The 22,603-nt window shown below is 28.8% G+C and overlaps 1 protein-coding gene across 1 annotated transcript in view; it reads left to right on the top strand.

Annotated features, from left to right (window-relative positions):
* LOC113372401 (DENN domain-containing protein 5A-like) overlaps nt 1-14,769 on the top strand; it is a 34,358-nt gene extending 19,589 nt beyond the window's left edge. Inside the window, exons 6-22 of the mRNA XM_026612722.1 lie at nt 79-213; nt 1,622-1,900; nt 1,962-2,108; nt 2,164-2,336; nt 3,468-3,670; nt 3,741-3,941; nt 7,987-8,131; nt 8,203-8,305; nt 8,410-8,445; nt 9,575-9,698; nt 9,761-10,011; nt 10,120-10,268; nt 10,348-10,466; nt 12,491-12,687; nt 12,798-12,980; nt 14,289-14,493; nt 14,580-14,769. Coding sequence (XP_026468507.1) covers nt 79-213; nt 1,622-1,900; nt 1,962-2,108; nt 2,164-2,336; nt 3,468-3,670; nt 3,741-3,941; nt 7,987-8,131; nt 8,203-8,305; nt 8,410-8,445; nt 9,575-9,698; nt 9,761-10,011; nt 10,120-10,268; nt 10,348-10,466; nt 12,491-12,687; nt 12,798-12,980; nt 14,289-14,493; nt 14,580-14,769 — 2,840 coding nt within the window. The remainder of the gene's footprint in view (nt 1-78; nt 214-1,621; nt 1,901-1,961; nt 2,109-2,163; nt 2,337-3,467; nt 3,671-3,740; nt 3,942-7,986; nt 8,132-8,202; nt 8,306-8,409; nt 8,446-9,574; nt 9,699-9,760; nt 10,012-10,119; nt 10,269-10,347; nt 10,467-12,490; nt 12,688-12,797; nt 12,981-14,288; nt 14,494-14,579) is intronic.
* Nucleotides 14,770-22,603: the final 7,834 nt, after the last annotated feature.

Raw genomic sequence — 22,603 nt, 5'->3', positions numbered from 1 at the left:
AAAATCGAGTTACGAGGTTGCGTCAGAAAAGCATCGATATGTGTTGGTGATTTGGTTTGGTATTTATGTGTGTTTTAGATTGTCAACGTCTGATGGTAGTCGCAGAATGCATCACAGGTTTACTATTTCCATTCGCCTGGCCTCATGTTTACGTACCTGTTTTACCTGCCTCGTTACATCACTTTCTGGACGCACCTGTACCATTTGTAATGGGTAAGTTGATAAAACAACCAAAATACTAGTTGGTATTTGTATTTTGCCTTGAGGCAAGTTACATGAACTTCCCGATATGTGTAAATAATCGACTTAATCAATAAAATAGAAATTAATTTATGAGTGATTAAAAGTATTCCGAGAGGATTTATTACAAATAATTGAAAACGAACGAACACGTTAACTCGGAATTTTTTTTAGAAGTAAATTTTCAAAGATCAACAATTTTTATATTTGAACAAGTTTCCGCAGGACTTTAATGGTTTAGTATGTTCATTAGGACCAAGTACTCTATCGTTACACCAAGTAAATCGTCTAATTTTAATTTTAACAAACGTCAAAACAACTACTCATTTTCTCAAACTTTGATGAATTTTTAGAATTAAACTACTTGTCGTAAGGCCGTAATATTTCAGTAAGTTCTATAAGACCATGATATATATCGCTAGAAAAAGTTTCATAAAAATCGGCTTAAATTTTTTATTCAACAGTTAATTACAAGAAAACGGCTCGGTAGATTTTTACCTAAAACTAATCAGTATCATTCCCAACTAATATCTTTCGAACAGTTTTTGATTTTTTAAAATCGATTCGGTAGTTTGAACTTAAATGTGGACGAAAAGTTTAAAACTTTTTTTCAAATTACAAAGAAACGGCTGGGCTGATCGTTTCACAAAACTGACAAACGATAGTCCTCATTGAAATACATCAAATGGCTTTTAAATTTCTGAAATCGGTTCAGGCGTTTCTGAGAAAACGTCGATGAAAGGTCTAATTTTGGCAAATGCCAAAAAAACGATACCAATTTTTGCAAACTTTGACGAATGTTTAAAGTTAAACCAATTGTCGTAGGGCCGTAATATTTTAGTATGATCTAGAAGACTATGGTATCTACCGTCAAAAAAATAATCATAAAAATCTTCGAAAAAAATTTTTTAAAAACTTTATTACGAGAAAACGGCCCGGCCGATCTTTACCAAAAACTAATCAGCACGATTCCCAATCAATATCTTTCGAACGGTTTTTGAATTTTCGAAATCGATTTAGAATTGCGGGTTAAAACGTAGACGAAAAATTTTTCACTTTTCTGCGATTTATAAAGAAACGGCTTGGTCGATCGTCGCACAAAACTAACAAACAATAGTCCTCGTCGAGATACATAGAATTGCTTTTAAATTTTTGAAATCGGCCCAGCCGCTTTCGAGAAAACGTCGATTTACGGCAACAAATCTGTTCACACACACACACACACACACACATACTTTTTCCAAATTTGGTCTCATTCGATTCAGAATGGCTTGAAACGTCGAGAAAACATAAAATTAGCGAGTCGGATTTATTGATGAAAACATAAACTTCTCCTTCGGGAAGTTAACTATCACAATTTTTACTATGTCTTTTCCCCCAGGTTTGCATGCAGAAGCTGATTCTATACTGAAAATTGGTTCAGAAGCTGCCTTGTGTTTCGTAGATATAGACAAACCTTTACTCCAACTTCCTGAAGAAATTCCAGTGTTTCCACACAGAAACGCGTTTATCCAGGAACTCCAAGCTGTCTTGGATAAACACCAGGTTGTTTGCCATCAGGATGAGGTTGTCACTAATCAGCAAACTGTTGTTCAGAACCAGTTTGCTGGTGGTAATGCTAAAGTTGATGTTATGACTGCCAGTTGTACTTTACCGTCAGGTGGGAATAAATTTCGATTTTGGTTGGTTGTGGTTTATATTAAAAAATTTTGTTGGTTCAGGTATGCATCTAAGGCGTAAACATTCTCTGCACGATGTCTTGGATTGGGACAGACCCAATTCACCAGATGTCGAGAACCAGAAACCTCCAAAACATGATGGGAAATTTGGACCGAGGTCTGAAGCTTTGCAGAGGGTTAGACGAACAGGTAAGAGAACTGAAATTGCATTTGGAAAACAGGTATCACTCACTTATTTTTTCAGGTGATGTAGATTGTGCAGTTCTTCCGTCATCACCCAAAGGACCTCTACCACCGATGGAACAATATTGTGAAGACATGAGATTAAACAATGCTATACGTGAAATATTTTTGAACAGATTTGTACAAATGTTTGCAGCTTACGAGCACTTTGTGATATATCCTCAAAATACTGAGGTAAGGATAATAGACTCACTTTTTAACTTCCCGTAGGGTGAGAAAATGATAATTTTTGCATTTTTTGGCGTTTTGAAGGTTTCTGAACATTTTGGCATACCTCAGAAAAAATGGATGTGTGTGTGTGTGTGTATGTGTGTGTGTGTGTGTATGTATGTATGGATACAAATTTCCAGTCACGTTTCCGGGCGAACGGATCAACCGATTTGAATGGTTCAAAAAATATTAGATCCCTATTGATAGGGAGATGTGCTGATTAGTTTTTGGCAAAGGCAGGTCCAGCCGTTACGGAGATAAAGAGCAAAGAGTGCAGAAAATACAAATCGAGTTTTTGAGAGAACGGATCATCCGATTTGTATGATCTAAAAAACATTCAATTTGTAATGTTTGGGAGAAGAGGTGATTAATTTTTGGCAAAGACAGGTCCCGCCATTTCGGAGATACCGAGCTAAATGTGCAAAAAATGGCAGTTTTTGAGTGAACTAAGCGTCCGATTTGAATGATCTAAAAAACTTTCTGCTTGTATTGACAAAACAATTGCTTTTGAGGATAAAAAATTATTACATCTTTTTTTTTTATTTTACATAAAATATTTTTGTAATTTTGGATTAAAAATTCAAAAAATTGCCCAGGCTAAGCACAGTCTAAGCGCCACTTTGGTACACATGTTTACCCAAGTGCGTTTAGACTGTTTATGTACTGGAGCACTTTTCCAATTTTGTGAAAAGACAACTATTGAAAAATGTGAAAATATCGCCAAGCTAAGCACAGTATAAGTGAAAATGTCGCACAGAATTATTTGCAAATGCGTTTAGATTGTGACTATACGGCAGCACTTTTTCAATTTTGTTTAAATTATGCAACTATTTTTTTTTTAAATTGAATTCGAAATGAAATGACGATTGTTAATGTTCTGGAGACAAATTAATTTATTTATAATTTACATTTGATTTGCTCGGATATAACAGGATAGCAAAAATAATTAGAGTCACAGTATTTGTAATAATATATTTGAAAACGTTTAAAATTTCTCGTATATTTTATTACGGTACGGAAAGTTCCAGCAATTTGCCTTAAGGCACGATGCCATACACCAGTTATACTTGCAATTATTTACTTAATTATTTGTAGGAACAAGGATCTCCAAACTCATCCCTGCACAGTTTCGACAAAGCGTCATTCTTATCCGACCAGCCTTTACTACACAGACAATTCTTATCGAGGTTTTTGGAAAGTCAAATGTTTGCTTCGCTTATCGATCACAAAGCCCAACCTTCATCAGATCACCCACATCCTAGTCTGGGAGTCTTCGAACACAGACTGAACCTCTTAAAGTATGTCTACACATACACAACTAAATTATTCTGGTACCAAATACCTACAACATATGTCTTTTTCCTCTAGGAAACGTTACGGTGGAGACAGTTTGTCCAGGAGTCCCAATTACGAGCCTTGTACTTGTTCAAGGGAGTCCCAAAGGGCTCTCGATAGAAGGTTGGCAAGTGCTGATTTTGAGGCACCACCTCCGAGGGAATTGCTACCAAATAGACCAGCTTATTTCAGGTCTTTTCCTTTGCTGGACAAAAGTGTACTCAACCAGGACAGGCCTAGGTAAACAGGATAAGTTTTTATATGTTGTGGATTTTTTTATTGAATAGTTTCAACCAAGGGGATAAAATAATAGATTTTAGTTAGTTTTTTAATATTGAACACCCTTTTTTATTGCATTTTTAACTTCTGGTTGAAATTATCTTTTATCAGTCCACACATATGTCAGTATTGATTTTTAGAATTAATAAATGTTGTGTTATCGTCTACTAGGGAATGCAATACCAATAGAAAATTTCAATAACGGTAATTTTTCATTTTAAAACCGGAATACCGGTAAATTACCGTAAAACGTAAACAAAATTGAAAGTTACTAGTACAAATATAAAAAAATGTATATACAACTACAACTATATTCAACTAAACAATAAAATAAAATAATAAATTTATTTTTTTATATAATAATTTAACAAAAGTATATGCAATTTAATTAATTCATTATCACCATCGAGTATATTGAGTACTTTTCACCAAAAACAAACGTATGAGTGAGAAAGACCAAAAACTCATAAAGATCATATTACATTATTATAATAAACTGTATTGTCTGTATCCAATGTGTTAAGTAAGCATAATCTTCAATATTTTAAAAAAATAATTTGTCTACACTAATTTAAGATTAGATTCTTTGTCGAGATAAATAACAAGTTACTATAATTGTTGAGTATTGTTATTTAAGACAATGTGATGCTTCTATAGTATTTTCAAACTTCGAAACGTTTTCGAAAAATAATATTTTATAATTGTAATAAGAAGCAAAATTATTTAGTAATTATCATAATTATTATGTATAAAGTTAGAAAAAAATAAAGATTACGCAGTATGATATAAAATATTTTGGCGCAAATATCACTTAAAAAATCGTTACATTTTTACAAAAGATGAAACAAACTGAATTATCTATCAGTCCTATTCTATTTATTGTAACACGATATGAATCCCTTTGGAAAGCAATAAATATTCAGATTAATGACGAGTTGAGATAATATTTGACATTTGTTTATCTTATAGAATCACTTGAAGATATAGCTGTTTATGCGATTATGGAATTTAAAGATAAATTTGTTCCGAGAAATTTAAACATTAGGGTATTATGTATCAAATAGCGCTAATGTAAAATTACCGAAAATACCGGTATTTTTGGAATAATACCGGGAAAAATCGGGCGGTTTACCGGTAATTCGGCATACCGGTATACCGGTATTGCATTCCCTATCGTCTACTATATGTTGTACATGAATAATTAAATTAATAATTTGATATTAATTAAAAACAAATTTAATTTAATTGTCATGTCTTTTGTATTGGCTTTATTGTATCATTTTGGCTTTTGTACTCGTATAATTGTTGTCTTGTCTTGCCAACAAAAATTATATAATATATAACAGATGCTAATAATAATTTAAAATATTTAATATAAAAGGAATGAAAATTATTATATCTATTGTTAGATGTTAGTAGAAATTTATGCAGTATTTAAATAGAAGAAATTGAATTTCGCATTATTGACAGTATTGAAAATACAATAAGTATTATAACTATCAAGGAAATTAGAGATGAAATTAGCAAAAATAAAGTATTCGGTTTGCATCATTCCAAATAGAATTATCCTTAGGTGGTGTGTACGATGTCACAAAAATTTTATTTAGGTAGTACAAAAAAATTAATAGTATTCTTTAATTATATACTTCTCATAATTAGTGCAATTGTAGATTAAAAAAAGTGTTATGATAATATAAAACATAATATCTTCTCTTAAGGAAATTTACTCGAGTTTTAGAAAATTAGCAAATACTCTTCTCTCTACTAAAATATAATAAATGACCAGTTTATTTTGTTACTAAGTAATAAAGTATTTTTTATATTTATTTTTATACGTTTTATATGTTTTTATTAATTACTGATTTTTTTATAAAAGACTTTTAGATGGTGCTGAAAATAAAAAAAATACTAATGTAAAATTTAGCATGATGACATATAATAATATTTATATTGCAAATAAATTATTATAATTAATAAATAAATAATTATTATATGTTATGCTCAATGTGCAATTTTGTATTAATATATTTTAAATATTTATATTTTATGCTTGATTGTTAATTAATCGAATAGTTTGTTATAAATAAATTTATGTGCTGAATTGAATTAAAAAGGGTTTTAATTATCACCTTTTCACAACACTCTATCTTTGCATCTTTCATATTTTTGTTAATTTCTTTTTCTAAAAATACTAACAAGTAATGAAAATGTAGAATATTAAAATCCTTTTTAAATCATTGGTTAACAATTTAATTATTTTATTTTATAACACAAAAAATCAGATACATAATATTGGTGTAAAATTATGTCAATGCATGTTTGATATTGTAATTTTATATTTTTTATCATGCAAATTTATTTGATTTTTTAATTCATAACAACCACAATTTTTTTGGAGGATATTTTAAACGAAATTTATTAGTTTACATACACATATACAAAAAATGTTATACAATAGTCAATTTATTTCAATTATTTTGTTTGAATAGTTCAAAATTTATAAAACTATTAATTTTAATATTCGTTATCGTATACTAAGTTGTAGTAGGTATTTTTTATCACATTTTTTTAATTTTAAATATTTTTTCTCGTACATCATTAATTTTAATCAAATAGTTCAAGATCTATAAGCGATATATAATTAAATGCATTAGATTTATTTTCCATTTTCGATTGCGATTTTTAAGTATGCCGAGTTGCTGTAGGGTGTTAAGATGCTAGTAAATATTGTAAATAAATATAAAACTAAATATTTCATTCTTATAAAAAAAACCGTTTAAAAGTTACAAGAGATATAATAAATAAATGCACTTCCAATAGAAGACGTCAATACGTAAGCAGGGTTCTCAGATACATATATCTGTTTCAAACCCAATTTTAAGGTATACCAAGTTGTTGTATGGCTTTATGGTGTTAGTAAATATTATAGATAATTCAATTTTGTACAAATTTACCAAATATTTTATTTACTTAAAACAAACCGTTTAAAAGTTACAAGAGATATAGTAAATAAATGCACTTCCACTAAGAGACGTCAATACGTAAGTAGGGCTCTCAGATACATATATCTGTTTCAAACGCGATTTTAAAGTATACCGAGTAGATGTATGGCTTTATGATGTTAGTAAATATTGCAGATAATTTAATTTTGTACGAGTTTTTCAAATATTTTATGCATTTAAAACAAACCGTTTAAAAGTTACAAGAGATTTAATAAACAAGTGCACTTCTAAAAATAAGTCACATAATGATCAGTTGCAATTAGTATCGGAGCTAAAGTAAAAATTTATTATACCGAGATGTTGTATTCAAAATGTATTTATTATTTATCAATTTATTTATATATACAAAATATTTATATTATATATACAAAAAATTTATTTTTTGACAGGAATTTCAATAGTCTCAGAAGGATCAAACAAAGTCACAAAAATCAGGGAATAAGGGAACCCCCGGACGGAAACGAGGACAGTGGTAGTAAATTGTCACTTCCACCTAGCGAATTAAATCCTGCAATCCTTGCTCAGGCTAATTGGACATTTGTCGAAAAACTACTAAAGGTAATAAAAAAAATATAGAAAACCTGATAAATCCTTCCTTTTTTCAGTTCTTGTAATTTTTTTAAGATCTTGCAGAAGACACTCTTAACCATCATACTAAGTAGTCATTCCTTAGAGTTCATGTCTGTGATCCATACTTGAAATTTAGCATTTTATTATAATATTTATTACTCAACATTTTTATAATATTTTCTTATATTTATTATATGCTTTATATATTTATGTACATTTAGTTTTATTTTTTATTGATTAAAAATTGTAAGTAAATCGGTTCAGTGGAAGTTGAGAGATCGTGAACATATCGAAAAAAACAGTTTGGAGAAAAACGCGTTTTAAGACTTTTATTTTTGAAAAAATGTTATGTTGGCTTCATGGATTTCTGGTTCTGTTTTTTATCATTATCAATTTCTGGTTTTTGTCCTTTAGGATTGTAAAAGTAGGACGAAAAGGATGCTCTTAGAGAAATTAGGACCAGAAGCAGGAACTTTGGGTCTAAGCAATGGAGGTCTCGGAGGCGTCGAAGAAAGCACCCTTGTTTCATCCCTTTGTGACCTTCTGGAAAGGATTTGGTCACACGGATTGCAGGTAAATAATTTTGTAGTAATTCAAGGTAAAAAATCACAATTTTTAACTAATTTTGTGTATATTTATTTTAGGATAAAAAGGGCAAATCTGCCCTCTGGGTGCACCTTACAAGTTATCAAGAATTGCAAAAGGGTGATGATCTCAAATCTACTGACCCGAATTTTTTAACACCTGGTAAGTGGTAGATTTAATTTTAAACTAATAAGATTTGATAACAAATTATTGTAAAAATTTAGTATGTTATTTTAATATTATAATATTTCACGCTGCTTAAATAGGATTGTCTTGGTGTGTTTTGAAAAAGCGATTGGATTGTAAGTATTAGATATAATAATTAGATTATAATTAACGAAAATGAAAATTTTTGCATTTTTTCACGTTTTGAAGGTTTCTGAACATATTGGCATACCTGGAAAAAAAAAATGGACGTGTGTGTGTATGTGTGTTTTGTGTGTCCGCATTTTTTCGTCCACGTTTTCGGGCGCACGGATCAACCGATTTGAATGGTTTAAAAAACATTCGATCCCTATTGATAGAGAGATGTGCTGATTAGTTTTTGGCAAAGGTAGGTCCAGCCGTTACGGAGATACCGAGCATAGAGTGCCGAAAATAGAAATTGAGTTCTTGAGAGAACGGAGCATCCGACTTGAATGGTTCAAAAAAACATTCAATTTGTAATGATTGGGAGAAGTGGTGATTAGATTTTGCCAAAGACAGGTCCAGCCGTTTCGGAGATACCGAGCAAAATGTGCAAAAGATGCCAGTTTTTGAGAGAGCTAAGCATCCGATTTGAATTATTCAAAAAATTTCTGCTTGTATTGACAAAACAATTGCTTTTGAGGATAAAAAATTGTAACATCTTCTTTTATTTTCCATAAAATATTTTCGTAATTTTTTATTAAAAATTCAAAAAATTACCCAGGGTAAGCACAGTCTAAGCGCCACTCTGGTACAAATGTTTACGTAAGTGCGTTTAGACTGTTAATGTACTGGAGCACTTTTCCAATTTTGTGAAAGAAATTTTGGAAAAGAAAACTATTGAAAAATGTGAAAATGCCGCCAAGCTAAGCACAGTATAAGTGAAAATGTCGCACACAATTTTGTGCAAATTATTAGGCGACTATTTTTTTAAAAAAATTGAATTCGAAATGAAATGACGATTGTTAATGTTCTGGAGATAAATTGATTTATGATTTACATTTATTGTTTTACAAATTATTTAACATTATTTACAAAATAATGAAAGTTACAGTATTTGTAATAATATATTTGAAAACGTTTAAAACTGCTCGAATATTTCATTGCGGTACGGGAAATTCCAGCAATTTGCCTTAAGGCACGATGCCATACACCACAAGTTTTAAATTTTATTGGCTCACTGTGTATTTAAAGACTTACATCAGAAAAAATGAAAAAAAATATTTATTTATTAATAAATTTCAGATTTATCCACGATGACCATCGAAGACGCCTCGACGAGTACAAAAGACAGTCCCAGGGACGAAACCAAAAATTTAACAGAAAAACAACTAAAACCTTTACCAGAATCTCTAATATTCGATATAAGGTACATAATATAATAACAAACGAAAATATATTATAAAAATATTATAAATATTTTATTTTTAGGAATATCCAAGCAATGACAGACATAAAGACCCACATAGGTTACGCAAGAGCATGGGTCAGATTATCCTTAGAAAAAAAGTTGTTGTCGAGACATTTAAGGACTCTGTTATCCCAAGGATTGCTCCTAAAAACTCTGTACAGACGTTGTGCTTTTTTGAGATGCGAAGACGAACGGGAACAATTTTTGTACCACTTGCTAACACTGAACGCCGTGGATTATTTTTGTTTTACCAATACGTACCCCACAACGAGTAAGTAGAAAGGATATATGGATATGAAATTAAGCTTTGATCAAATCTATTAAAGGACATATCTGCATTAAGTTATCCTTTGATTCAATTTAATTTTGTTTGTTCCAGCTTTACCCTATCGTGTGATAATTTTTCCTTCGAGGAAGTCTAGTGCAGCGAGCAGCACCACTGCCAATTGTTACATCGTGATCTCGGGGACAATTTCTGAAACCCAACACATCCCCATACCTAAAGGCTCTCTAGAATTCGTATTTAATGTAAGAGGAAACAAATCATATACACATTATTACATGTTTTTTTTATATATGAATGATATCGATTTATTATTTTTTTTAGCATAAAAATCTGGGAATTTTGACGACTTTGAGGATAGGTCATGATAGCACAGGTTTATCGGCCAATTGGAAAGTTGAGAATGTTCTTGTACGAAACGAAGTTACTGGACATTCTTATAAGTAAGTTGGGATAAAATACTAAATACTAGGTGTATGTGGCATTTTGCCTTAAAAGGGAGTCCATTAATCTCGTGAGGCTTTTAGGGGGACGGTGGGTTTGACATAAAATGATGTAAAATCGCGTGGGAAAAGGAAGATATCACGTGTATTTATTTTTTGCCTAAATTTTCAAAAATTTTACGATTTTTTCTTAAATTCGAAAAATTTGTTTCAAAAATTTTACGTAACTAAAAATACACGTGATGTTTGTTGAGGGAGGGGGGTAATTTTAAATATCATGACCTAGGGGTCAAAAAATCCTTAAAAAATCGGTCTTGCATTAACCTCTCATAATTTATTTAAAAAACGTGTTTTTTACAACTTTTTTTGATATTTTTTAATTTAAAAAAATAGTAGAAATCTTAATTTGGGGATGAGCGTAGTTTATACTAAAAAGAAGTCTATAAAGAAGAGTTTGTGGAAATTTCAAGTAAATCGGTTCAGTAGAAGTTGAGAAATCGTTTAAACGCGTTTAGAGATTGTTATTGTGGAAAATTTACTATGTCGCCGACATTAATTTAATTTTTTTACATAGATAGATTCTTGATCAGTTAAATTTTGGAAATATAAAAAAATCGATTTCTTAAAAATTCTAGACCAGAATATCCCCTTAAATAAGAATTGAAATTTAGCTAATTTAATTCCAATTTGATTCTAATACAATTTAGAGTTATTAATAATTTTTATTAATTGTCTAAATATATTTTTTATATCTGTGTCACCTTTTGAAACAGTTTATTTAACTTCTCTAATTATGTACAAATATTCTAAGATTTTGCTCTAACTTCTAACTTCATTCAAAGAAGACTTGATTCCTACTTTATTCTAATTATAAGTTTATTCTAACGATATTAAAACTTTATTCCGACTGGATTAACTAAAATATCACTAACAATCACTAATTCTAATCGGATTTTCACAACATTCTTAAATTATAACTTAAATCTTAATAAAACATTACTAAAAATATTGTCTCTGTAACTTAAATTCGACTTGTTTCTTATTAGATTTATAATTCAATCTGACTGGATTCTAACTTAACTTTTACTGAAATTTTTAGGAAGATTCTAACTGAAATGTTACTAGATTCTCAGTAGAATCTTATCAGATTCTACTAGATTTTCTTGAAGTGTAATCGGATTCTAACAATAATTTAGAATTTTATTCTAGAGATTATTGAGACTTCCTCGGATTCTAAATATATGCTTGTCAGAATCTAACAAAATTTTTGCTGAAATCTAATTGAATTCTTCGAATCTGATCGATTTTAACCAAAATCTCGCCGGATTCTTATTGGAATGTGATTGGGTTCTAACTGATTTAATTGCAAAAAATTGAAATCTTACTAAAATGAAATTGGGTTCTAAAAAGCAGCAATGTTAGTGTTACTACTTTCGAATTTAATTATATTATGTTTGGACAAAAAATCGTGAATGATCACGTCGAGGGAGAAAGATTCTAGTAAGATATCACGTGCATTTATTTTTTACCTGAATTTAAAAAAAAATCCAAAAATTTTCAAAAATATTTAAAAAAAAAATACTATTTTGATATTTTGTGGCAGTAGGAGGAGGGGTAATCTTAAATATCACCAAGTATAATCAAGGGGGAAGAAGGGATCCAAAAATTCTTAAAAAATGATCACGTGATCGATGGACGCCTCATGATACAAATCAGGCGAACGAAAATTGCTGAATTATATAAATTAGCGAAAACTTGATTTAACCTTGATTCTAACTTGATTATAACTGAAATCTTACTAAAAAAATTAACGTTATATCTTGTACTAAATTCTTTTTTTTTACTAGATTCCGACTTGACTCTAATTGGATTCTGACTTGACTGCACCTAAAATATTTTCAACATCTTTATAAATATTGCTAAATTCCTGCTAGATTTTTGATATATTCTTGCTAAAATCGTACTAATATTTTACACCTACAACAAGTTTTCTAGTTAAACTATTATTAATTTTTTTTTCCCAGGTTTCCCTGTGGTCGCTGGCTAGGACGAGGCATAGACGACGGTTCCACCGAACGTCTCCTGGTAGGAACCCTGGTGCCTTCGACGGTGCCATCTAAGGACCTCGTGGTCGCCTGCAGCACGCCTCCGAGGTCAAGGTCACCTTGTGCAGCAGGAGGAAGCACCGTCTTGAAACCGTCCGACATTCAAACCATGATAAGTAAGGAGATAGAGGAAATATTTATATTACTCTAAATATATAACACTTCTTCTGGACATTATAAGAGATTTTTGGATTCACATGTTTTTCATAGTTTTTTTTATTTTTAGGTGATTGCGTGAACGTTTTAGTAAAATGGCACTACAAACCCAGTCGGCACAGAGATGTTAGTACTTTAACAACACTTTTGTGCGGAGAAAACGGTCTGGTCAAATCTTTGCAGCAGGCGTTCCTGTTCGGTTTTCGTTCGTCCAGGCTTTTTGGACGCAACTTGTATTTATGGGATTATTTTGGTGAGTACCAAATGTATATAATAAAACTAGATGACCCGACAGATGTTGTCCTGTACCCATGCCTACAATTTTTTAATATAATATACTAATATTTACCGAAAAATAAAAATTATTGTTTTTTAAATTACTCTTCACGACAAAATGCATATACATATATAATATGATCGATGTTAAATGTAGAACTGCTTTAAATAAAATCATGAGTCTCGATTCCCACACTGTAATATTGGAAATTGAAGTTTACTAAACGGTATAACATAACCATAACCATAACCTAATACTGGTACTTCATGTTGGATTAAATTAATTCAATTTTTTATTATTTAAGATATCCAAAATTGCGTCTTAAACTTCTCCTAATAGATATCGTGAATTGTATGTATCCATTTTTACTTTCCCATTTGTTGTTATAAAGTAAAAATTTTACGAATTTTAAAAATATTGTGGAAAAATTAATAAAAGATGTAAAGAAATTATATATTGAAAAAAAGTATACTGAAAATTTAATATCCGAATCTTGTGTTGGCGCCCCCCTAAGGCGTGCGCTCGTATTTTTCGCATGTATCGCATTAAAGGTAGGACCGGCCCTGATTAATGCTTAATTTCATATTTTAAGTGAATTAATTTGTCATATCCTATTCATGTGTGTATCATTCAATCTGCCATACATATACTGTATTTTATATTATTTTAATTTCTGGCACATCTCAGCTGCTTTTCGGCAATAATAATGTAGACATTTCATTTTTCTTATTCATAATCATAAATTTATTACACTAATAATGTCTAGGTTCATAAGTAAATTGAAATTTTTGGCAGATGATAGTTTTCATTTGTTTTCAATGCAAACAATGACATGTCGTTTTTGCAATTTTTGCTATTTATTTCTACAATATTGCACGTACATCCCAGTACTTTATGATCTCATACATCCTTAGAAAATGTCCTTAACAAACTTCAGAAAGATTTATCAAAATCCTAATAATCGTTTAGAAGGAGTGTACAGCGAGTGCTTGTAATTTAATATGAACTTTTTATAATAGCAATAAAGCTCAAATTTATTCTACGTTTTAGTTTGATAACGTTTGTATGAGAATAAGAAAGGCGCTGTTTTTAGGGGTTTCCCGGCAATTATTCGATTTTTTCTCGCCGTAAGAACCATCCTTGGACTTCAACGAACATTTTAAAAAAAGAATTGACCAAATTGGTCCAGGCGTTGTTGAGTTATGCACTTACCAACACATTTTGCGATTCATTTTTATATATAAGATTTATAACAATGTTAAAATGTGTTTTTGTATTTTTTAGTTCGTGTTAAAGAAGAATTCGAAGCGAATCTAGTCGAAGATTCTTTGGCGGCAGTTCGTGGTTCGGCGACTCCTCAGAACCAACAAGAAGTGGCGGCCGTTTGGAGGTGCTACTGCCATTTGGTGGACGAGATACAGAACGCATCACATTGCCATTCTTTGGGCAAAGATGGGAAGTTCCAGCTTTTTATTTGTCTCAGTCTGAGGTAAAAATAATACTAGCGTAATTTTTTTTGCTCTCCAAAAATCCTTTAGTACACCAGGTTAATCATAATTATTTTGTCTGTTATAGGGAGCATTTACTCCACAGAATGTTGCAACCGATGGCTGCAACCAAATTAACAGCAGAAATGTACGAAGAGCAGTCTTTCCTACGTCGAAGAGGCCTTCTAACATTTTTTAGACAAATTTTGGAGCCTTTAGACGAGTTTCATATTGTTTTGGAAAACTCTATAACCCAAGGTATACCTTCACATTGTTAAAAAATAAAATATTATTTATTTCAACCAATTATCGACGCAATAATTTATTATTATTGTCGTTGATAGTTTTAGTGTTAAGTAGATATTTTTTTAGTAGTTTTTTAGTAGAATGTTGGTCCGAAGACATAATTTTCTCAGATATTAAATTCTATTTCGGACTTTTCTATGCCAAATATTAAATTCATACCTCGTCCAAATATATGACTGATTTTTTGTGAAAAAACCTTCAACATTACTAATATTTGAAAACCACCCAGACGTAGAATTAAAATTATTAGTGAAATATTTGGGGATTAAAATAAAAATCAGGAGAAAGCACTTTTTAAACAAAAATTTCGTTTGTAAAAAAAAACCATCGAAGTTATTAAATTGTACATATATATTTGTTTTAATTATGAAAAATTAACAATAATAATTTAAGTTTATATTATTAAAAATGTATCAGTGTATCTTCAATAATTTTACCAATTTTTAATATTTTTTTATGAATCTGTGCTTCCTCCTGGTTAGATTTTTAGAAATATTAGATTTTACTGAACTGTTTTATTGAATCTAATACTAAACTATATATATACTATATAGTAACTCAGGTAATGTCGTAAAAAATAATAATTCAAGACGACATTTATGATTTGTACTAAATTTTACAAAAAAAATATAAATCGAATGCCATTTGTGAAAGTTACCATTTTTGTTAATACGTTAAATATTTATTTTGATCGTTAAATTGTAGAAGAATATATATATATATATATATATATATATATATATATATATATATATATATATAAATAACCAAATTAATATTACCTGGATTGAGTTTTTTATGAAATTTTTTTCAATGTATATAATTTGTGCACGGAGAGTTTAAACACACAAAATCGTTTATAAAAGTTGTTGTTTATGCGGTTCTACATTTAAATATTCACATAAACGAATTATTTATTAAGTAAAGATCAATTTTTGAAATGTTTTCAAAAATAAATAACGAACTGTCAAAGTTTGTTAAGGTTAAATTTTGAATGTAAATATAATTTATGCACAAGTATTTTTAACATATAGGATTTTGCCAACCATACGATTCTTTAAGTTATTTTAAGTTAAAATATTTCCTTATATAAGTTATTTATTAATTAAATATCACTTTTTAAAATATTTTTCATAAATTAATAACGAACCGTCAACTGTCAAAGTTTGCGGTCGCTGAAACTGAATTGAAGTTTGCAACGTTTAACGGACGTTATTTTTTTGATTTTCGAATCACAAATGTTGCAAAAGAATTGTTTTTAAATTTTATTTTACTATTTGCATAAATAAGTTAATATGTGAATAAATATTTGTTTTTATAAGATTATTTTTAAATTAATAACGAAATGTCAAAGTTCGCGGTTGGTTGTAACACTGCGAAGCGCGCGTTGTTCATGGTTGTTGAACTGTCATTCGTTTTACGTTGAAATACAAAAAGTACTGTTTTTATATATTTATTTATATATTTCTTGGCTTTAAAAGTTTGAAAATACGCTAACAAACTATTTGTTCAAAAATTTAAATCGCTATAATTTTCTGTGGTGTTTGTGCAAAAAATATATGAACCACTAAATATTCGTCGAATCGACTTTCGTGATACAAATTTATACAAAAGTATAGTTTTTTATAATTATTTAGCTATTTTGTGACTTCATATGCTGTAAAATGCCTTTAATAAAGGTAAACCGTTTGTTCCAAAAATTTTATAACGTTAATAGTTTTGTGTGATATTTGTGCAAAAAATTGTGGTTAAAGTCGTTTGACGTTTGATAATGGCGGCCAGGAATAAATGATCTGTTTTTTTTTTAACATTCAAAGCTCAGTCCAGGTAATAAATAAATATATATATATATATATATATATATATTTATCTCTGATATCACATCTTGCCAAAATCCAAAAAAACGACAATAGAAGTCATCACCTATATATTTATATTTGAATTTATTTATTTAACTAACTTTGTACATATATATTAAATAACTAAATCCCAGTTTTAGTTTTATAAAAATTCTAGTTTTAGTAGATGCAGATAGATGAAATACTCATTAGTTTTTAAGAACTTTCTTCCAAATTTTAGTCACTTTTAAATATTTTGTTTGTTATTTGAAATTGAGAGCAGTTCAAAATATTATTTAGTAATTAATTTATAGATTTATTTTCCATGATGTTCCTAAATTTTATTTCAAAGTTATTTGTCTTTGCAAATCTTTCTAGAATTTTGTTAGTAATTTTTTACTAGTTACAATACTATTTTTTTGCTTTATAAGCAAATTTTTGCAAATTTCATATAGTTTATATGTTTTTAAACAAAATTTTCAAAGGAATAATATATCATATTAATTATTTCCTAATTTTTGTAGGAAAAGGTACATATAAATACATAACTAAAAACTTTTCAGTTATTAAAATAAAATTAAATTTTTGTTTAAAACATTTTTTCATAAACAATTAAATAATACTTCTGTAAATCTTGTAACAGTATTTTAATTATGTATTGAGTATATTATTTTTTATATATCCTGAAAAAAAATAATTAACTTTTTATTGAAAATTTTGAGTTTCCTATTTTTAAATAAAATATTCCTAATAATTTCAAAATTTAATAGTATTATAATTTAGTTTAAATTTTGTAGTTTTATACACAAAAGAAGAATCAAAATTATTTTAAATAAAATTTAGTATTACTTTAATAACTGGATGGATCATTGTTTAAACTTTTTTTTATTATATATATATATATATTTCAAAGTAACTAGCAGCCCATTCGTCGAAATAAAAAAGGTATAAAGTGTAAATACTTTTATTTATACGTTTCGACACAAGATGCGTGTCATCATTCAGCAACTACAACAATTTGAAAATTTTATTACTAATATAAACAACAATATAGATTAATTGTATATGTTATTAAGTTTAATTTTTTAAAATAAATTTTTGTTGAGTGTTTTTGTCCTGTGGTGTGTATAATGTTTCTCTATGCTACAATTAATCTATATTGTTGTTTATATTAGTAATAAAATTTTCAAATTGTTGTAGTTGCTGAATGATGACACGCATCTTGTGTCGAAACGTATAAATAAAAGTATTTACACTTTATACCTTTTTTATTTCGACGAATGGGCTGCTAGTTACTTTGAAATATGTTTCAACGTCGAAAAAACTATCAAGATATATATATATATATATATATATAAATATAATCTGATTTATTTATAAAAGTTACCAAAGATTATATTCCTTCATATATAATTTTATATAACATATATTTGTGATATTAGTTTTGAAAATTAAAAAATTCAAAAAAGTCCAATATTTTAATTTAGATTTAGAATACATATATGTGTATAGATAATAAGTTAATAATAATAAGTACATTAGATGATGATGATATATTTTATTCAACGTGAAAAATAATACTGATATTATAATTATTATAATAATGTATTTATGTAATATGTACAAACAGATAAAAATATATATGTAATTGTAAAATGGGTTTGTTTGAAACATAAAACAAAGTGGGTAAAAATCTTTAAATTTAAAAAAGTTATATAGGAAAATACACGATTTTTGCGACCTTGCAGTTTACATCATTATTTGCAAAATTATGCATAAATATCAAATTTAATCTAGCTAAAAAAAAGTAATCAGAAATTTTAAAAGCCATTTGATGAAACTAGAAATCGTTTCTTTTAAACTACTTTTATTTTCTTCACAAAAAATTCATTTTCAAGGACGTTTCTTCTTCCTCACAAATTTGTCTCAAAGATTCTCTTCTCGAATCAAGTTTCGTTTCCAAAGACGAAAACAAAAGATATAATAAATAATAATTGCACGTTCTTTCGACCGTAATTACATACGACGATATATGTATGTTATATGTAGTTACCTTGAAGATATTCTTAAATGTTGCAATTGCACCTCCTCGGTCGAAGATTTTATCTTTTGGAATTAAATGAAACAGGTATAAATAATGTATATGAATGGAATGGATTCAAATAGACTAGTTTTTGGCAGAGGCAGGTCCAGCGATTTTGGAGATACAGAACAGAAATTGCAAAGAATATCAGTTTTATCCGATTAGCTGATTCAAAAAACAATTGGTTTGTGTTGACTTTGTGAAGAAGATAGATTTTGAAGATGATAGGTCCGGCAGTTTCAAAATTTTAGAAAAATTTCGAGATTTTCGAAAAATTTAAGTTTTTATGCCAATTATTTTTGATTATTATATATACATATATACAGTGCCGGTCCTGCCTTGCATGCGATGCATGCAAAAAATGCGGGCGCACGCCTTAGGGGGCGCCAAAACGAGTTTCGGAAATTAAATTTATAATATTTTAATAAATTATAATAAACAATCTAACTTAACTAGGGATACGGAGACACAAAAAACATATTTATTTTGCAATGTGATATTAGTAGGAACAATTATCCGATTAATAACTCTGCAAATTAGTAAATAACAGCTCTGTTTATTGCTTAATCTACTTATTCAATATTTTCTTTGTTTGAAGTTACCGTGGAATCGAAAAAGAAATTATTTAGTGTTCAATCCCATATGCGCAAACCTGCGAAAGATTTAATTAATTATTGGGCATTATTGACGAAAAATTGCGAGCTGATTTAGTTGAAACGGAACTTGTTAAAAATATAAACAAATTATAATCGGGAAAAAAATGGGGAGTCAGTTCTTAGAAAATGGCATGTTTATTCTGATTATGAGAAATTGGATTGTAACTTTTGCTTTTGTTCCAAATGTTTCGCTTCTGGTGAATTTTGAATGTTGAAGACATGCGTGATTAGGGTTATGGAAATGGACTAAATCTAAAAAATGAAAGCAAAATTTACTTTGGAACAAAAATCTTACGGCTTTATTTTATATCTAGTGGTGCCCATACTCTAAATTTAATAATTATTAATTATACAGAAATAATAGATATAAAATATAATTAGATTTTTTTTTCAATATAGTTCAAGAAATGTGTATTTTCTTTTTTCATTTTTTACTGATTTTTGGACAATACTTCTAAAATACGTTAAAAAATTATCACAATCACAATTGAAACAATCTGATACTCTGAATGTGACGGGAAAACAGGGATGAATACAATTCGGGTCTTACGATATCAATAAGGAGAATTTTACGCCGCAATTTTTGATATTGTAAATAATGAAAAATTAAATTAAATTAAAATTTAAAAAATCCAACATGAAATACATGCAAGCTAGTTTTTTAGCTCTCCTGGCATGATTTGCTCAATAGAATAAATCGCATAATAAATAAGTAAAATGTTTCAAAATCCAAATATTAATATTGCGTTAAAATACGTTAAAAATAATTGAAAATTTAAAAATATTTGATAATAATCAACCCGCGAATTGCCTCGATTTTCTAAATAAATTTAAAATCAATTTATTTTATACGCTTTTACATTATATCTAATATTTTGTGTACTAAATCCTAAATAATTAAAAATCCTAGATAAAACTAAATCCAGAATAATTAAAAATTAATTTAAAAATAATATGTACATATTTATATAATTTTAATGAAAAACTGTTAAAACAGTTAAAATTAATAGGGAGGGGGGCGCTAGAAAAAAAGTTGCATGCGGGCGCTAAGGACCCCAGGACCGGCCCTGCATATATATATATACATGTCGTCGCCCATTATGTTATATTTACAAAAAATATAAATGATGGAATTTATTGTATTTATAATAAACAGAATAATAATCATTGATTAATTTTTATTTATTATTGATTATTTTTATTTGCCTTAAGGCATAATTCAAGACAACACTGTTCATTATGTTTAATAATATATATTCAGATTATTTTTGTTTATTAACTTCCCGTAGGGTAAATTACAGTAGTCTTTTACGTTTCAAAGCTCTCTGAACATTTTGGCATACCTTAGAAAAAATGAATGTATGTGTGTGTATGTGGTATGTATATGAGCACAGGTCAACTGATTCCCATTAATAAGGTGATGTGCTGATTAGGTTTTGGCAAAGGCAGGCTAAGCCGTTACGGAGACACGGAGCAAATATTGCTGAAAATGAAAACTCGTTTTTTGCAAGAATCGGGCATCCGATTTGAATGATTCAAAAAACATTCAATTCGTAATGATGAAGAGAAGCGGTGATTAGTTTTTGGCAAAGGCAGGTCTAGCCGTTTCGGAAATACGTACAAAATGTGTTAAAAATTGCAGTTTTTGAGAGAAGGAGCAACCGATTTGAATTATTTATGAAACTTTGGTTGGTTGGTTGGTTGTGTTGATTGAACTATTGTTTTTGGGGACAGCGGAAAAAATATTTTTCTTATTTTATTTTGTAGAATTATTTTTTTAATATCGAAAATAATTCGAATTTTAATTTTAATTCTAGCTATAATTCTAAAACTCACTTATATACTTCAAATAAATATTTTTAACTTTATTCAGTTTATATAATTCTTCTAAGTATGAGATAAGATCCTTTATTTTAACTCCCCTTTATTAAATTCTTTTCATTTACTTGGCATGTAAGCTTATATAAAAGGTCATCGTCTAATTTAGCTCTTATACTCTGTCTATAAAATATGAATGATGAAAGTTACGGTATTTATAATAATATATTTGAAAACAATCGAAATTTTTCAAATATTTTATTACAATACAGGAAGTTCCAGCAGTTAAGGGCACAATGCCATGTAGCTCTAGTTTTATTCTTGCGCAATCAAATTGAATGATTTCTTGAATCTGGCCGAAACAATAATGATAAAAATAATTGTACACATTGATTTTTTTGGATATAAATGATAAATTTATACAAAAATTATATAAAGTATATTTTTGTCGGTAATAATTTGCATATTGCACCAAACCAGGATTCCGTAAAATATCTGGGAATACATTTAGACAGTAAACTAAATTGGAAAACGCATATTTTAAAGAAAAAAAAACAAATAGATTTGAAACTGAAGGAAATAAACTGGCTAATGAGAAGATCATCTAAACTGTCTCTAGAAAATAAACTCCTCTTATACAAAGCAATAATAATTCTAATATGGACTTATGGGATAGAGCTATGGGGCTGCGCCAGCAAGAGTAACATTCAAATAATCCAGAGAGTACAAAACAAAACTCTGAGAATGATTTGTAAGGCTCCGTGGTTTATGACCAACCACATGATCCATAAAGACCTAAAAATTCCAACAGTGGCGGAAGTTATTAAGAACAGAAGTTTTATCTTTCAAAACAAATTGGATGCACACGTCAATCCGGAAATGCAAATAGTACAAACAGCCGAAAAATTAAAACGCCTGAAAAGAAAATGGCCCAGTGATCTACCGTCAACAACATAATTTCCCTGTTTCGCACAGGAAAATTTTCAAACAAGTTATTTTTAATTATTATTTATTATTGATTATCGTTTTTATTATTAATACTATTATTTTAATTATTATTTATTCATTCATTTATTCTATTTCTTTTCTTTAATTTCCTTTATTCTATTTTTTTTTCTTTTTGATTTTGATTTTCAATACCATAACTTTTAACTTATAGATTGTATTGTAATCTGATTGTTAAAATTAACAGAAATAAAAAAAAAAAAAAAAAAAAATATTTTATTTGCATTTGTTCTGTGTAAAACAAAAAAATCTCAAAAATATTGAAAATCTGTTCAACTTTTGTTTAAATTTCGCGCCCAATCAATAAAAATAAAACTATATATCGATACCATCATTGTGGCCAACTATCGATTTCCCGAGCGAAAAGAATTTGTAAAGAAACTCGCCCGTCGGCGCGTTTCGACTA

The sequence above is a fragment of the Ctenocephalides felis genome, unplaced genomic scaffold (genome assembly GCF_003426905.1).
Source record: "Ctenocephalides felis isolate EL2017-DRISC unplaced genomic scaffold, ASM342690v1 CF-g0.4_SCAFFOLD_01604, whole genome shotgun sequence".
Classification (NCBI taxonomy): Eukaryota; Metazoa; Arthropoda; class Insecta; order Siphonaptera; family Pulicidae; genus Ctenocephalides; species Ctenocephalides felis.
Note: the sequence above shows the minus strand (reverse complement) of the source record. Positions and strands in the feature narration are given on the sequence as shown.